This window comes from Neovison vison, chromosome 10 (genome assembly GCF_020171115.1).
Source record: "Neovison vison isolate M4711 chromosome 10, ASM_NN_V1, whole genome shotgun sequence".
In the NCBI taxonomy this organism is placed as follows: domain Eukaryota; kingdom Metazoa; phylum Chordata; class Mammalia; order Carnivora; family Mustelidae; genus Neogale; species Neogale vison.
Window position 1 is genome coordinate 5,784,954 of NC_058100.1, and position 13,780 is coordinate 5,798,733.

General features: G+C 50.0%; 1 protein-coding gene and 1 non-coding gene across 2 annotated transcripts; one reads left to right on the plus strand and one right to left on the minus strand.

Moving 5' to 3' along the window:
* Positions 1 to 788: 788 nt before the first annotated feature.
* On the plus strand, positions 789 to 7,270 carry LOC122918083 (low affinity immunoglobulin gamma Fc region receptor III-like). Its single transcript, XM_044266243.1, has 5 exons — positions 789 to 828; positions 1,436 to 1,456; positions 1,800 to 2,054; positions 4,890 to 5,144; positions 5,883 to 7,270. Exons 1-5 carry the CDS (start codon positions 789 to 791, stop codon positions 6,059 to 6,061), a joined length of 750 nt encoding a protein of 249 aa, XP_044122178.1. The 3' UTR covers positions 6,062 to 7,270.
* A 1,487-nt stretch (positions 7,271 to 8,757) lies between these two features.
* On the minus strand, positions 8,758 to 8,831 carry TRNAN-GUU. Its single transcript has one exon. It is a non-coding gene; the product is annotated as a tRNA-Asn (tRNA).
* Positions 8,832 to 13,780: the final 4,949 nt, after the last annotated feature.

Below are 13,780 nucleotides of genomic sequence, written 5' to 3' on the forward strand. Positions count from 1 at the left end.
CTGAGCTGTTGTGACTCAGCTCAGCCCTGGTAATGGTGAGTTGAAGGTAAAGGGCTCCTGCTCTCTCCTCCCCGCGGCCCTTCCCTCCCTTTCTCCTTCCCTGCAACCGGTGACATCACCCCTCCCAGGGCCCTATTCCTCCCCCACTGCCTGGGTTTCCCTTAACAGAGGATGTGAACCTCCTGCTCAAATTCATGCTAAGAAGTGCATTGCAGATCCCAAGGCACATGCATTTGAATTTTGAAATTCAAAATGGACAGATAACACTCGAGGGCGGGACGCTCTCTGGCACCTGCCGATTTAAAAGTACCAGGTGCGTGCTGGCTGGCTGGAGCCTGGTCCAGGCAGTGGCAAGTTCTGAGGTACAACCAGAGATCGCTCAGTGAATGTTCTCCCCTCTTGAGTCTGGTGCCCAGGGTCCTGATATCTTGTTTTTGTTACGGAGTGGATGCACATCCATAGGTGGGGGGAAATACCTTGAGATGTACCGGGAGGCATTCTCACAGACTCTGTGTCACTGAATCCCTACGGGGCAGGAGGGGCACACACGCCACCTCGGCTTCTCATCCAGACTTTTTTCTTACCCTTCCTGCCCTATCGTGGGGCTCACTTGTCAGAATTCTGGTTCAGAAATCAGATGACATTCTGGGAAAAGGAACCTAGAGAGTAAAGGAACCTAGAGCTGGGGGGTGGGGACAGACTATTTACTTCCTCTCTTCAAGGGAGCTGCTTGTGTCCCTCAAGGGCTCAGTGTATCTGCGGTGACTCGTTCACTCTGATGTGGCAGCATGTGGCAGCTGCTGCCCTCAACGGCTCTGCTGCTTGTAGGTGAGTCAGAGTCCCTGGGGCTGAGAGAGAAGCTCCAGAGGCCCTGGGTTCAGCAGGGCCCACTTTTCAGGCCAGGGAGGGTATCCTTACCAAGGAATAGGACCTCTTACGGCACGGCACGGCACGGAGAGGTCTCCTTGGAGCTCCCAGGACAAACCACTGGGGCCTAGAGACAAGAACTCCGGCTCAGATTTGGGTATAACCAGAAAGCGAAGGGGGCCTGGGAAGTCTCTGTTACTTCACGCTGCTGGGGCTCGGTTTCCCTATCTGTACACTGAAGACTATGGACCAGATAGATGGACCCGAAGTTCTGTCTCTTGATTCAGGGAAATTCGGTCTGTACCTTTGTTTTGGGCGTTTCAGTAGGGACTGAGGAGGAACGGAGTGGTGCGGAAAGCAGGGGTGTGGGTGGAAAGCAGGACAGGAGGCATAGACGCTGGTGACCAGAAGGCAGGCAGCGGGAAAGCCGGCCGCCATACATATCTTGATTCTTGGTGACATAGGACTCTCAGGGCAGGGGCTGGCAGGGCAACGCACACTCCTTCCACACTCCAGCTGCCTGACCTACGTGTCTGCTCACTATTTGTTTCACTGTTTTGTCTTGCAGCTTCTGCCCGCCCGCAAGCTGGTGAGTCCGCTCTGTGGTCTGGGATGGATGGAGGGAGGTGTGCAGTGTAACAGCCGTGGAACTTCGGGAAATCTGCACTGCGTGGGAAACTGCTGGCTTCAGGGCATCAGGGGGCACTTGCCCAGTACAGTTGGGCTTGGCCCTAGGCTTCTCTGGTTCATTTTCCTCAGGTTAATGAGAGGCCAGAAATAGGGCTAAGTCCCTTGAAGCCAAGATGCTCTAAGTCTGAGTTACCGACCAAGGCACAGTCGCCAACGTGGGCTCTCTCTGGTTCTGAGCCTCCCCGGGAATGCAGTGTAGGACCCCCCTCCCTGCCCTAACCCACCTTCTCTTGGCTCCTCAGCGGACCTCCCAAAGGCTGTGGTGGTCTCGGACCCTCCAGGCAACAGGGTCCTCACGTTGGACAGTGTGACTTTCACATGCCAGGGGGCCAATCCCTCTGGGAACCATTCCACCCGCTGGCTGCACAATGGGACCTTCATCTCAAGTCAGACCAGCTATGTCATCGAAGCCGCCAGCGTTGCAAACAGCGGCGAGTACAGGTGCCAGACGGGCCTCTCCGAGCTCAGTGACCCCGTGCAGCTGGAAGTCCTCGTGGGTGAGTAGGGGAAGGGGAAGGGGGGGACTCACCAATAAATGGTGAAAACGGAAGACTTGAGAAGCGCTGAGTCTTGGGGGTTAAAACTGAGGTGAGATGACCTGCGGGCCCCGGACTTACATCACCATCATAGTCTTAGCTCCAGGCAGGCCTTAGGCCAAATGTCAATTAACCTGGCGCCTAACGGACCCAGGACTCTGCAGGGCACAGTCCCAACAATCACCGTCCCCATAGAATGCACCCCAGGGAATGGCGTCACCTGAAGGTCAGGCTGTGCCCTTGATGCTCTCTCATGTTTATTGAGTAATTAATGAATCTGTCCTTATGACCTCCGCCTCCTTCTGACTCTCAGATGCACACGTTCTAAGTGACCCTCCAAACCCTGCTGGGCAGCCCAGGGTCCTTTCCACGTCTCTGTCCCCATCAGGGCCACATCAGGGCCACATCAGGGCCACACTCAAACTTAAACTTCAGTGTAGGGGCGCCTGGGTGGCTCAGCTGGCTAGGTGTCGGCCTTCAGCTCAGGTCATGATCCCAGGGCCTCAGGATCAAGACCCACATAGGGCTTTCTTCTCAGTTGGGGCACCTGCTTCTCCCTATCTCTCTGCCCCCCCCACCTGCTTGTGTTTGCTCTCTTGCTCTGTCTCTTTCTTATTTAAAAAAAAACCAACCAAACAAAAAACAAGCTTCAGTGTAAATCCCCCCACTCAGAAGCAGGAGAGGGAAGGGTATCAGACACAGGCTGTGTCTGCTGTCCCTGGAGTCACACCACCTGGCCCAGTACCCGCAGTGTCCCCTCAAAAGCTTGATGCTACTTCAATGCCTGCCTCAGCTGCACGATGTATATGGGTGGAAGGAGCCTGGAGGGGAAGGGGGGCCCCTGATCGTGGGGGGCTTGCAAAGGATTTCACGGAACTGGGCCTCTGGTGCTGATTCTTATGGCTCCTTCGCCTCTGACCACCCTGTAGCTGACACGGTCCTCCTGCTACAGAGTTACAGGAAGGAATGTGTGTTCTCTGACTAGATGAGACATGGCTACCTTTGACCAAATAAAAGGGAGAATTACCAATAAGAAGCAATAGAAAAATCAAGCCTGAGAGCTCTTGGTTTGCCTCAGAGTTTGGTGTAGAAGCTGGCTTTGGAAGTCCCATCAATAAAGACTGTACTAAGATGTGACCATAAGCATTAACTTTACCAGGAGAAATACTTGACTGTCTTTTTTTTTTTTAAGATTTTATTTACTTATTTGAGATAGAGAGAGCATAAGCAGATGGAGAGGAAGAAGCAGGCTCCCCTCTGAGCCAGGAGCCAGATGCAGGACTCAATTCCACGACCCTGGGATCATGACCCTGGGATCATGACCCAAGTCAAAGGCAGCTGCTTAACTAACTGAGCCACCTCGGTGTCCCTACTGTTCTGTTCTTATTACAGAAGTCATTTGGGTTCAGTTTCTAAAATATATTTGGGTTCTAAATTTCTAAAATATAATTGGGCTCAATTTCTAAAATATAGAAAAGTAAAAAGGAGAAAACTAAGATGGCCTGTAGTCCTGTCCCTCGGGGAAAAGCCCTGCTAACGTGTAAGCACATTTTCTTTTTCTTTTTTCTCTGCTTATCCGTTTCTTGTATTCTGTCTTTCTAACTCAGCATTGCCTCGTGAATGTTTTTCTTGTGTCATTTTAAAATGTATCTGCAATGCCATCTTTCATTATTTCGGCCAGCGTCCTGACCGTGACTTCGTGTTTTCTCGGGGTGAACTCCAGTTACGTGGCAAGACAGTCCTGGTGATATAGGATTTTCTGTCTTGAAGATTCTACTCAGTGATGAAGCTGGCCTCGCGGAGGCCCTGGGGCCCTTGAGAAAGGCCCAGCTACCGTGAGCACAACCGGCCACGTCCCTCTTTCCTCTCCTTGACTTTCATTCTAGTTGTGCTTCGCAGTTTCTGTAGCCACTTCAGGGGACACCCAATGACCTTATTCCCACAACTATCTATTCCTTCTGAAGTCTACCCTTCCTTTATTTTTTTAAAGGATTTCATTTATTTATTGGACAGAGAGAGAGCGTGAGAGCACAAGCAGGGGGAGTGGCAGGCAGAAGGAGAGGGAGAAGCAGACTCCCCGCCGAGGAGGGAGCCCGAAGTGGGGCTCGATTCCAGGACCCTGGGATCATGACCTGAGCCGAAGGCAGACACTTAACCCCCTGAGCCACCCAAGTGCCCCTCTACCTTCCTTTAATGGAGCAAATCATCATTTTCTCTCTCTTTTTTAAAATTTAAGTTATTTATTTATTGAGAGAAAGAGATCATGTGTGTGCATGGGTTGAGGGGGCAGAGGGAGAGAGGAGAATCTCCAGCAGACGCCATGCTGAGCACGGAGCCCGATGTCGGGCTCCATCCCATGACCCTGAGGTCATGACCTGAGCCAGAACCAAGAGCTGGACATTCAACCAACCGAGACACCCCACCCTTTGGTGCTCCACAAATCATCATTTTTAAATGCAATTTTTACTCTTTGACCTAGAACTTATGGTGGCTGCTCCTTACCTGTCATAGCAAACTCCAGGGCAACCCTAAGGACCCCGCAGATGGCTTCCTTGACCCTCTTCCCTTAGACCCTCTGCCCTACCGTTATGGTCTGATGTGTGCGTCCCTCTGCCCCACGCGACAAAAAGTCCTGGTGTGATGTGAGTTCTCCTGCAGCGTCCCATGGGCATTCTCCCAAAGCGAGCTCTGCAGGGATGGCTCCCAGGCCGGCTCTCTGTGACGCCCTAGGATCTGGGTGTTGAGTGTCCCCTTCCCGCTGAAGCCTCCTGGGCCTGTGGTCTCTGTGTCTTTCAGGCTGGCTGTTGCTCCAGACCCCTCAGCGGGTGTTCCAGGAGGGGGAGCCCATTCGGCTGAGGTGCCACAGCTGGCAGAACAAGCCTGTCTGGAATGTCCAATACTTCCAGAATAGAAGAGGCAAAAAGTTTTCTTATGATAATTCTGAGTTCTACATCCCAGCAGCAAGAAGCGAACACAATGGCTCCTACTTCTGCAGGGGGCTTATCGGGAAGAGAAATGAGTCTTCAGAGGCTGTGGACATCATCATTCAAGGTAAGAGATGTGCAGCCCTCGAGGGTCTGGGATTCCCAGGCAGGAAGTCTGCATTTGTGCTGTGAAGACGAGTAGAGAGGAGATTCTGGACTGTTCCATAGGCTTTTTTGACAAGGGGTTCTGAGGGCTGTCTTTGACTTGGCATGAACAGAAGCCACATTTCCTGCCCCATAAATGCACCTGTCCCTCCTTACCCCGATCAAACCATGTCCGCAAGGTTCTGTGTCCCTACACTGCTGACCCATCTTCGCCTGCCCGCCTTCCTCTCCAAGCCTCAAGTCCTAGCCTAGAGCCAACCTGGTGGGCACCCCTCGCATGCTCACAGAGAGACCATAGAGACTGGGTCCTGGCTCTGCTGTTCATTAACCACGTGACAGCAGGTAAACCAGTAGTCTCTCTGAATCTCAAGTTCCCTTTCTGTAACGAAGATGAGACGACATTTATCGGGCACCTTTCAGTGTGCTGGACACTGTGCTAAGTGCCTCTTTCCACGCACACAGTTTGACCATCCCCGTGACCCCTCACCACAACGGTATGAGGTTATCGCCTTTACAGACGAAGTAACTGTAATGGAGTGGGGGAAAGGGGAGGGGCGTTAATGGGCCTCTAGGATCACACCAAAGATTCACAGACCTTTATATTTATTTAACCACTAGATAAAATGAAAGAGTTGGACAGATGCCAAATTTCCTGCCTTAACAACTGTCATTTTCCTCCTCCCTCTTCTTCTCCCATTAGGTTCACCGGTTCCGTCCACCTCAGCACTCCTCCCATTTTGGCCCCATATCCCTTTTGCCGTGGTGATGGCACTCCTATTTGCAGTGGATACGGGACTGTATTTTGCTATGCAGAGACACCTTCATAACTCAAAGCGGGCCTGGAAAAACAGCAAAGTCTCCTGGAAACAGGACCCTTAGGACAAATGAGGCTAGTAAAAGCAGCACCTCTGAGCCTCTTTCTGGATTCACAATCCCATCCTCCCCACTAGGCAGCTCTGGGAGCCGCAGGAAAACCACACCTCAGGGTCTAGGCTGAGGGTCCTCCACTCAACTCCATTTTATCTTGGTCTCTGCTAGAAACGAAAGGTCTGTGATCTCAGAGGCCAACCATGAAGCCTCAGCGAGCAGACACAGTGTACTCAGACTTGAAGTCTCAACGCTACCCAGATACTTTCCCTGCCTGACTGTCACAGCAAAGCCACAATGCCGACTCTGGATGGTGACCCGATATATGAACTTGTTCTCACATAACAGGATAAGGAGATAAGAGAATTATGGCCGGGGACCAACTGGTAGTGGTCTACATCTGTTGCTCCAGGACAGGTTGCCTTCTAGGCACCCTAAAAACCCTTCCAGACAGATTGTGGGGGCTCTTGAGAGTCTAGGGGTGAACAGAACAACCAGCGAAGGGAGTGGTTGAGAAAGAGCAAGGCAGTCCAGGACAGACCGGGGAAACCCCGGCCTGCGCTGTCTTCCTGGAACGCGAGTGGTGGTGTAGGTACAGAAAAATCACAGGGGTGATGTAGAGTTGATTTTGGGGGGGAGCCCCTGTCAGAACTGGGACGGCGTGTGAGTACTTAATGATGAATCATGAACTCAATGGCATGAGTAGAAAATGCTCCCAGAACAGGTTAGGGATGGGAGGGTCCTGGAAAAGAGAGCACAGAACAAAACAAACTGTGTCCATAGGAAGGAGAGACACATCGCTGCCACAGAAGCAGCTCAGTGAACAGAGATCCCTCTGGGTCTGAACGAGAAAGCATGATGGGAAAGAGCCAATGAGAGCTGCTCGGGAGATAATGGGCCGGGGGTGAGGACCTGTGTGGGCCAGGATGGTAGGAATTAGGGAGAGGAGATGAGGGGACTATCGCCCGCTTTCTGCTTCAGTATTTAAGATATAGCTCCGGCTTCACACTATTCATCCGACAAATGCTGGATGCACCATACGAAATGTACTCGACTCTGCTGTGCTGAACTCTGAAACTTGGAAATCCCTTGGCCGGTCAGTGACTATGGATTTGGGGGCTGGGGTCACGAGCTTTACTTGTGGGAGAAAGCTTAGCTGTCTTTCTGTATTAGAAGCTTTCAACAGAGCATTTCCTGATTCTAATAAAGCTTTGGACAAGATCTTGCTGGCTGCTCTCTGAAGAAGGAAAAACCGTGATAAGACGACCCAAATGGTAAAATCCATTTTTCCTTCTGTTGTCTGAAAATCTACCAGGGATGAGTTTGGATAACGAAATCAATCTGCACAGCTCACATGAACCAACCAGTTGCGGACTCACCAATGTTGCTGAGGCAACTGGGTGAAGGGACTTTTACGGGAGGTGTGGGATGGGAAGGTGGGTGGCCAAGTGGGTGGCCGTTACGGTCAGTTCCCTGCAGGTGGTGGGCAGGAGAAAGCACCCCCAGGAAAGAGATAGGGGCCTGGACAGAGGCATAGGGTCAGTCTCATTGTGTGGGTTATGAGCTATACCCCAACACGATTGAAACTTAATGTCTGAATATTACATGAGATCCAGACATAAGGCAAGTGCATCAGGAAACCCCAGACGGCCAACTCACATCTAGGGTGCCTGGGTGGTTCAGTAGGTCGGTGTCTGCCTTGGCTGAGGCTCTCCGCTAGGCGGGGAGTCTGCTTCTCCCTCTGCCCCTCACCCCGCTTGCTCGCTCTCTCTCACTCTCTTTCTCTCAAATAAATAAATAAAATCTTCAGCTCACATCTGTTTAGTACCGAGCTTGGGTTTAGGTGCCGAAGATAGAGAGATGAACAACACGGGGTCGTTTCTGGAGGAGCTTTGGTTCCAGGGAGAAAAGCGGGGAGGAGGACCAACAGGCTCGGAGAAGAGGCTCGGATTCCCGGTGCGGAAGGACGAGTACAGGGTTTCCCAGCCAAAGGGGACAGACGCCGAAGGTCTATGCGCAGAGGTCCAAAAGCCAGAGGAGGACTCGGGAAAGTAGGTTCGCTGTTTTCGAGGGTAGAGAGCCAGGGAGGGAGAGGAGCGAGGTCAGGGCCGCATCACGAGAGGCCCTGCCTTCCCAGCTAAGGAGAGCCCAGCCGGCCGAGCAAGCCCTGGGGGATTTTAAGCAGAACAGGTTTGCGTTTTAGCAACAGGTTTGAGAGCGCTCTGGCAGCTGCGTGGAGAAAGGAGGGCCGGGGGGCGTTGAAGACAGGGCCCCCCCCCCCCAAAGTCAGGTAGTGACTGCAGTAACCCGACGGGGCAGTGGTGAGGCAGCGAGGCCGGGAGGAAGGCGCCGGCCGGACAGGGGCTGGGAAGGCGGCCTCCCGGGACGCGGGTCCGCAGGGGCACCGGCGGGACTGAGGGCCCAGGCTCCGCACGCGCCTGTCTCCGGAGTCGGGAAACCCACGCACGAAGGCCCGCAGGCTCAGACGCGCCACCGAATTCGTCTCCGGCTCATCAGGACGCGTCTCCTTTGCTCGCAAACATTCTGAAACCACCAGTTTCACGGAGCCCTTTTCGTAGAACCTGCCTCAAGCCGCTAAAAGTCTTGCTAGCGGCCCCGGGCAGGAGCGTGAGAACCCCCCAGCGTCGCCGCCACCGCGGCTTCCGCCGCCCGAGAGGCACGCCCCGGGGTTCAAAACGCTCAGACCCCGTCCCTGGGTGGGCTCGAACCACCAACCTTTCGGTTAACAGCCGAACGCGCTAACCGATTGCGCCACAGAGACAGGCGGGAGCTGACGCCTCTGCCAAGTCAGTTCAGCGCAGAGAACGTTCGCGCTGCTTCCTCCCGCGCCCCAAAACCCGGGGTGGGGGGGGGCGGCCCCAGGGAAGCCGGGCGCTCCCCGCGCTGGCTCGGGCTTGCCCCTGGGGCCGCCTCGGGTCCCCCGGGCCCCCCGACCGGCCGCGCAGCCGGAGCAGCTGCGTCTCCGCGGAGCCGACACCGAGGCTCCCCGTGGGCTCGCGCCTTCGCTTGGTTTTGCTCCGGGAAGCGCAGCCAACTTTCCCCCCCGATCTGGCCAGTTTGTGTGTCCGCGTCAGCCTGTTCCTGTGAATATTTAAAACACGGCATCGCGCGTCCGCTCCTGCCCCGCAGCGCGAAACCCTGAAGCCGCCGCAGAGCGAGGCCACGGCCGACCCCGGCTGCTCCGAAGGTTTCCACGCGCGCCTTGGGCCCCGGACGGACGCAGAGTTTCTAAAGCGCCGTGACTTGGGGACTTTCCCACCGAAGTACCCGGATCTAAACATCCGAGGGCAGGGACCCCGCATCCAACACCATCAGCCCCGGGATCCTGGTCCGGGCTGGGCCCCTTCGCTCCCGCCCGGGGGGAGCTCCTCTTCCGCTTCTCGGCGCTCGTGGCGGCCGCAGCCCCCCCCCCCCCCCCCGCGTTCCGGGCCGCACCCGGGCACCCGCAGTGTGAGAGCGACCGGGGGCCCCTCGCGGCCTCCGCCCAGAACCTCCTCTTCCTTCGGCACCAACACCCTCTACTCGGGTCCTGTTAGGTCAGGCCAGAGTGTCCCGTGACGCTGGGTGAAATGAGCGAACACACGAGTGTAGACGGAGGGGGAAGTCCATCGTGTGTGTCTGTGTGTGTGTGTGTGTGTGTGTGTCCGTGTCCGATAAGTTCGCCAGATGATCTCCGCATTGAGGCTACCTTTTTTCTTCCAATTTTACAGAAGTTTGTTTTTAAGTGTTTTTTAGTTTATAAAATTATGGTGAGGATAGATGATAGTTGGGGCTGTGGTTGTTTTACAAATTTCCTAATTTGGCAAAATAAAAAGTTGGCAACTTTATACTGATCACCAACATGTTACGGGAAATTTTACTCATCTGAGAAGTCCAGCTTTGGGAACCTCTGCTCTCACCTTCACCTCTTTTGTTGGACTGGCAGCAGGAATTAAAAATTACTTTGCAGTTCATTCTAAACAGACATACATTTCCTGTGCTTCACTTTGCCTGTACACATAACAGCAACCCCAAAGAAGGCAAAAAACAAAAACAAAAACAAAAAACAAAACAAAACCAAAAAAACACCCCCCCACACACAAAGAAAAACACCAAAAAACAAAAACAAAAACTGAGGCATGGAAAAGAAAGTACAAAATGGGATGGTGAAATAAGTCCAAATATACCAGTGAAATCACAATATAAAGAACTGGAGAAAATTTGCCAGTTAAAGTGGATTTTTTTAAAAACATATTTTATCCTGTTTTAGACAAATAACACGAAAACATTAAAAAGAACCAAAAAGCTTGAGTGAAAAAGAATGGAAAAAGATATGCCAGGAATAGCTAAGAAAAAGAAAGTTGGCATCTGGCTATATCATCTCAGACAAAATAAAGTTTAAGAAATAATGCATTATGGGATTGAGATAGCCATCAGATGATAATAAAAGATTAAACTTGTGACGAACACATAATAATTCTAAAAACATATGTATCTAATAAAACAGCATTAAAATATAAAAGCAGGAACTATTTGACCTGCAAGGGAAGATTGACAAATTTATTTACAGTGACTCTTTGAATTCTACAGTGAGAGATTTCAACATATTACTTTCAGCATTCAGTAGGTCAAGCAGAGAAAAAAAATTAAGCATATAAACACAGTAAGGCTGGTTTAATATGTATTTACAACTCTGCAACCAGTAATTTTTGGTTACACAGTCTTCTCAAATGCTTATGGAACATTTACAAAATTTGACTTTATATGAGGCTGTAAAACAAGTCTTAATGTGTATCATGAAATTGGCACTATATAGAACATAATTTTTGAACATAATGCAGTTTAACTCAGAAATCAATGACAAAATACCTTTAAAAACCCTCACATATATGGAAAATTTAAAACTTGTGTTTTTTAAGCACCCCATGGATCAAAGAGAAATTGAATGGAAATTGAAAAATACTTAGATTGAATACTACAAAGAATCTAACACACCCATATTGTGGATTGCTCAAGGTTTTACATGTGTTCTAGGGAAAAGGAACCATTATACCAACCTTTAGTGTTTAGCACATGTATTAAACAGTATTTTCTGTTAAATATATGTTAGAAAAAAAATAGCAGTCAACTTTTGGAATGCAATTAATCCTGTTACAAGAAGGGAAATGTACAGGCAATAACATTCTGGGTTTTTTTTTTAAGATTTTATTTATTCATTTGTCAGACAGAGATCACAAGTAGGCAGAGAGGCAGGAAGAAAGAGAGGAAGGGAAGCAGGCTCCCTGCTGAGGAGAGAGCCCGATGTGGGCTCTATCCCAGGACTCTGGGATCATGACCTGAACTGGGGGCAGAGGCTTTAACCCACTGAGCCATTCAGGTGCCCCCAGGCAATAACATTCTGATTGGTCAGAGCCATGCCAGCTAACTCTCCCTCAGAAAGAGTCATCTTCTAGGGTCTGCTTTGGCTCTCCCTGGACACCCTCGAAAGCCAGTCCCCATACCACTGTGGGCCAACTCTAGGAAACTCTATGTGGGCACTGCCCAGAGGCCATTCATTGCCTCCCAACCTGCAGGTTCAATTTAAGCCAACCTACTGCGAGTCCTGGTTATAGGTCCCTGTCCCTGCTTGTCTCCCAGGACAGGGCTACCTGAACCCTGGTCCAGTGAACAAGAGCCCAGTGTCAATTTGCCCTCCCCCAAGACCGTGGCTGCCTACTACCACTCAGTACTACTCTGTGGTCACCCTTGCTTGCGGCCACTTGTGGGAACTGGAGCCTCCACCCATCCTTGGTACCAAGAACCAGGAAATAACAGAGCAGCGCATCAGCCAAGTGTTGTGGCCTTTGCTGGCACTGGTGGCCGGCCTGTGGTAGGAGGGAGGCCGTACGGCCAACCGGGCCATGGGGGAAATGTGGGATTCAAAGGTGACTGAGGGGCAGGCACCCCTTTTCCTCAACTATATTGTATTTTACCTTCAATTCATGGGACAAGGGTCTCTTTTTTTTAAACCTCAAACATCCTCCGAACCATTAATAATTATCTTAGGAATAGAAGGATAATTAATGCTTACTCATTGCAGCTGCCATTCTAAACGTCTATTAACTCATTTGAGAATTATAATGATTGTCATTATGCCTTTTCACATATGAGGAAACTGAGACAGAGAGCCAGGATTCAAAAACAGGCAACTCCGCAGAGCCCCTGCCTCACAGCTGTACTATGTCACAAGCCTGAGTGGCTCTGGCCAAGCTAATTACACATACCATTCCAGTAGGTCATTGTGTAATAGAGAAAACAGACGTATAAAACCCTCAGACGATATTTTTTAAAGATTATATATATATATATATATATATATATATATATATATTTTTTTTTTTTTTTTAGAGTACCTGGCAGGGGCGGGGGGGAACTGAAGGAGAACGAGAGAGAGAGAGAGAACCCCGAGCAGACTCCCCGCTGAGCTCAGAGCCCCGTGGGGAGCTTGATCCCACCACCTCAGATCACCACCCGAGCTGAAATCAAGAGTCAGATACCCAACTGAGTTAGCCACCCAGGTGCTCCGCAGTTAATATTTTAAAGGCTAGGGGGGAAAAATGTATTACAGTTGCTGATTCAACAGAAGATGAAAAAGGATTCAGTACCATTAATACTTATCCTTCCTTAATTTCAGGAAAAAAGTCACCTAATGGCTATCAACCTCCTGGAAAGAAATTGCAGGAAGTTGTTATAGTTCCCCATGTTAAACCAGGGTTCAGATAGAGGCATCAATTAGCTAGTGAGAGCCGTATCAAACAAAAGCAAAATTATTAAAAATAAAATATTTAGGAGATGATTTGGAAGGTTGGCAGCGTATTTGCACTACAACTTACATTACCTGGAACCAGTTTTATGAGATATATAAATGCACATTTATCTATCTATCTATCTATTTAAGGACTAATACGGAATAGATGAAATACATAATACTGCAACTGTGTTAAATCTTCTGAATACCATTCATGGCCACATGTGTCAATATGAATGAATCCTATAAAAATAATATTGTGTTAAAAAAAGAAAAAAGGCACCTGAGTGGTTCAGTGGGTTAAGTGGCTGCTTTTGGCTCAGATGGGTGCTGGGATCAAGCCCCGCATCAGGCTCCCAGCTCAGCTGAGAGCCTGCTTCTCCCTCTCCCTCTGCCTGCTGCTCTGCCTATCTGTGCTCTCTCTTTATCTCGCTAATAAATAAATAAAATCTAAAAAAAATAATAATTTTTAAAAAGCTAGTTGCAAAAGAATATGTACCATCTGATACCAGTTACATAAATTTTTAAAGTATAAAAATATAAATTTATATATATATATATTTGATAATGCATACACATGTATTGAAACTATTACAAAAGCCAAAGAAAGAATATACATAAAATCCAGAATAAGGGTTGCTCCTTAGTGGGAGAGAGATGCCAGATGTAGAGAGATTACTTAGATTGCTTCCCATTCAAGGATGGGCACACAGTAGTGTTCTTAATCCCAAGCAACAGAATCTACTCTAGCTTATTTAAATACAAAAGGATTTAGGGTTAGGGTTAGGGTTAACCCTTATCTGGAGGGCTTTGCCCTTCATGGAGGGGTTAGACTCCATAAGGGGCTAAAGGGTTAACATGGTTAGCCCTTTATGGAGGGCTACAGATAACTCACCAGGCATTGGGAAGCCTGAAGAAAGAGACTCCAGGCTGACTTCCAGGAA

Bases quoted from the DNA above. Each gene is read 5' to 3' on its own strand.
- LOC122918083 (XM_044266243.1), top strand. From the start codon at position 789: ATGTGGCAGCTGCTGCCCTCAACGGCTCTGCTGCTTGTAG. The intron at 2,055-4,889 runs GTGAGTAGGGGA...TGTGTCTTTCAG, and splicing joins GCAGCTGGAAGTCCTCGTGG to GCTGGCTGTTGCTCCAGACC. The intron at 5,145-5,882 runs GTAAGAGATGTG...TTCTCCCATTAG, and splicing joins TGTGGACATCATCATTCAAG to GTTCACCGGTTCCGTCCACC.